Here is a 1,258-nt window from a genome sequence, read left to right as displayed (position 1 = left end):
AAATCATATGGTGTGCAATTAACTGTAAAAAAAAAAAACTCGCCAATTATTATTGGGCACTTGGCGATTAATGATTCGTGCTGCCAGGCACACTGTCCCCTCTGCGCTCCTCTTCCCTTTCCTCCTTCCTCCATTTAATCAGAAATATGAGTTCAGAGGTTTGGTTTAGTCAGCAGCAGATTTTTGTAATTAGATGACAAATCTTTCACAGGGTGACTAAATATCTGAAAGCATCACTGGTGAAATAATGTTCTGTCACATGATTCAAGTTCCAATAAGACGGTGTGAAAACCAGAAGCAGGGAAATATGGAGACTAAAAGTGACCTTCAGAGGTGCAGCCATGATCCTGTTCTTGTCTTCTAACAGGCTTGGTGTTTGCAGCCCAGCAGGAGGAGGTCCTGAGGCTGAAGCATGGCCTGAAGGGTGGCCATTACTGTCCACCACAGCCGGGGGATCTTTGTCCTTCTTCCTCCTCAGTGTGTTAACCATAGGCTGGTCGTAAGGTCCTGGTTTGGCCCAGTCCTGCAAAACAAAGTTATTGGCTGCTGATTTTCCACACTTTCTCTGGATTCTTCACTGTGCCTGAGAGAAAACAGAACAAAATGTGCACGAGGTGAGAGGAAACATCTGAGCAGGTGAACAGACCTTCCAACTAGGGACTCGTGACGAAGGCACCATGGGGGAACCCAACAAGCTGTAGTTGGGGAAGTCTGGAAGCAAAGCCGAGGCGGGGCGTGACCATGAACGGGACGGACCCGAGGTGGAGGATGAGGGGGAGGACGGAGGGAAGAAGGGGAAGGCCGTGCCCAARCCGCCCCCATTGCTATGCAGGTAGTGGGGGCTGGCTGGACTGTGGTGGTCGAAACCATTGGTCAGCTGGTTGTGAGGGTACGGACAGGAGGAGGGGTGAGGACGGAAACACAATGAAGAAACAAACAAGAATGGGATAAATTACTGAAATTATGAACACTGGGAAAAAAAAATAAAAACCATCACAACACGTATAAAGCTAAATTATTTTTACAAAGTGTACACTGCAAAAACTGTCCATCTTACCAAGTTTTAAAATCTTATATCCAGCCAAAAAGTCTTTTTGATCTTGTTTTGAGACAGATTTGCTAAACAAGAACTGATTATTATTTGTCTTGTTAGCCTGAAACTTTGAGTCAAATTAAGTAAAAAAATTCTGCCAATGAAGTGAGAAAATTTTACTTGGTAAGATTCTTGAAATAAGAAAAAAATTGAGTCAAATCAAGT

At 44.2% G+C, this 1,258-nt stretch overlaps 1 protein-coding gene across 1 annotated transcript in view; it reads right to left on the bottom strand.

Moving 5' to 3' along the window:
* Nucleotides 1-325: 325 nt before the first annotated feature.
* The window catches only part of LOC106531365 (metastasis suppressor protein 1), a gene marked incomplete at both ends in the record, with an annotated part of 33,054 nt that continues 32,121 nt past the window's right edge, over nucleotides 326-1,258 (bottom strand). The window contains 2 exon segments of the mRNA XM_014027213.1: nucleotides 326-523; nucleotides 647-873. Coding sequence (XP_013882667.1) covers nucleotides 326-523; nucleotides 647-873 — 425 coding nt within the window.

This window comes from Austrofundulus limnaeus, unplaced genomic scaffold (assembly GCF_001266775.1).
Source record: "Austrofundulus limnaeus strain Quisiro unplaced genomic scaffold, Austrofundulus_limnaeus-1.0 Scaffold623, whole genome shotgun sequence".
In the NCBI taxonomy this organism is placed as follows: Eukaryota; Metazoa; Chordata; class Actinopteri; order Cyprinodontiformes; family Rivulidae; genus Austrofundulus; species Austrofundulus limnaeus.
The sequence above is the reverse complement of the archived record's forward strand: the minus strand, read 5'-3'. Positions and strand labels throughout refer to the sequence as shown.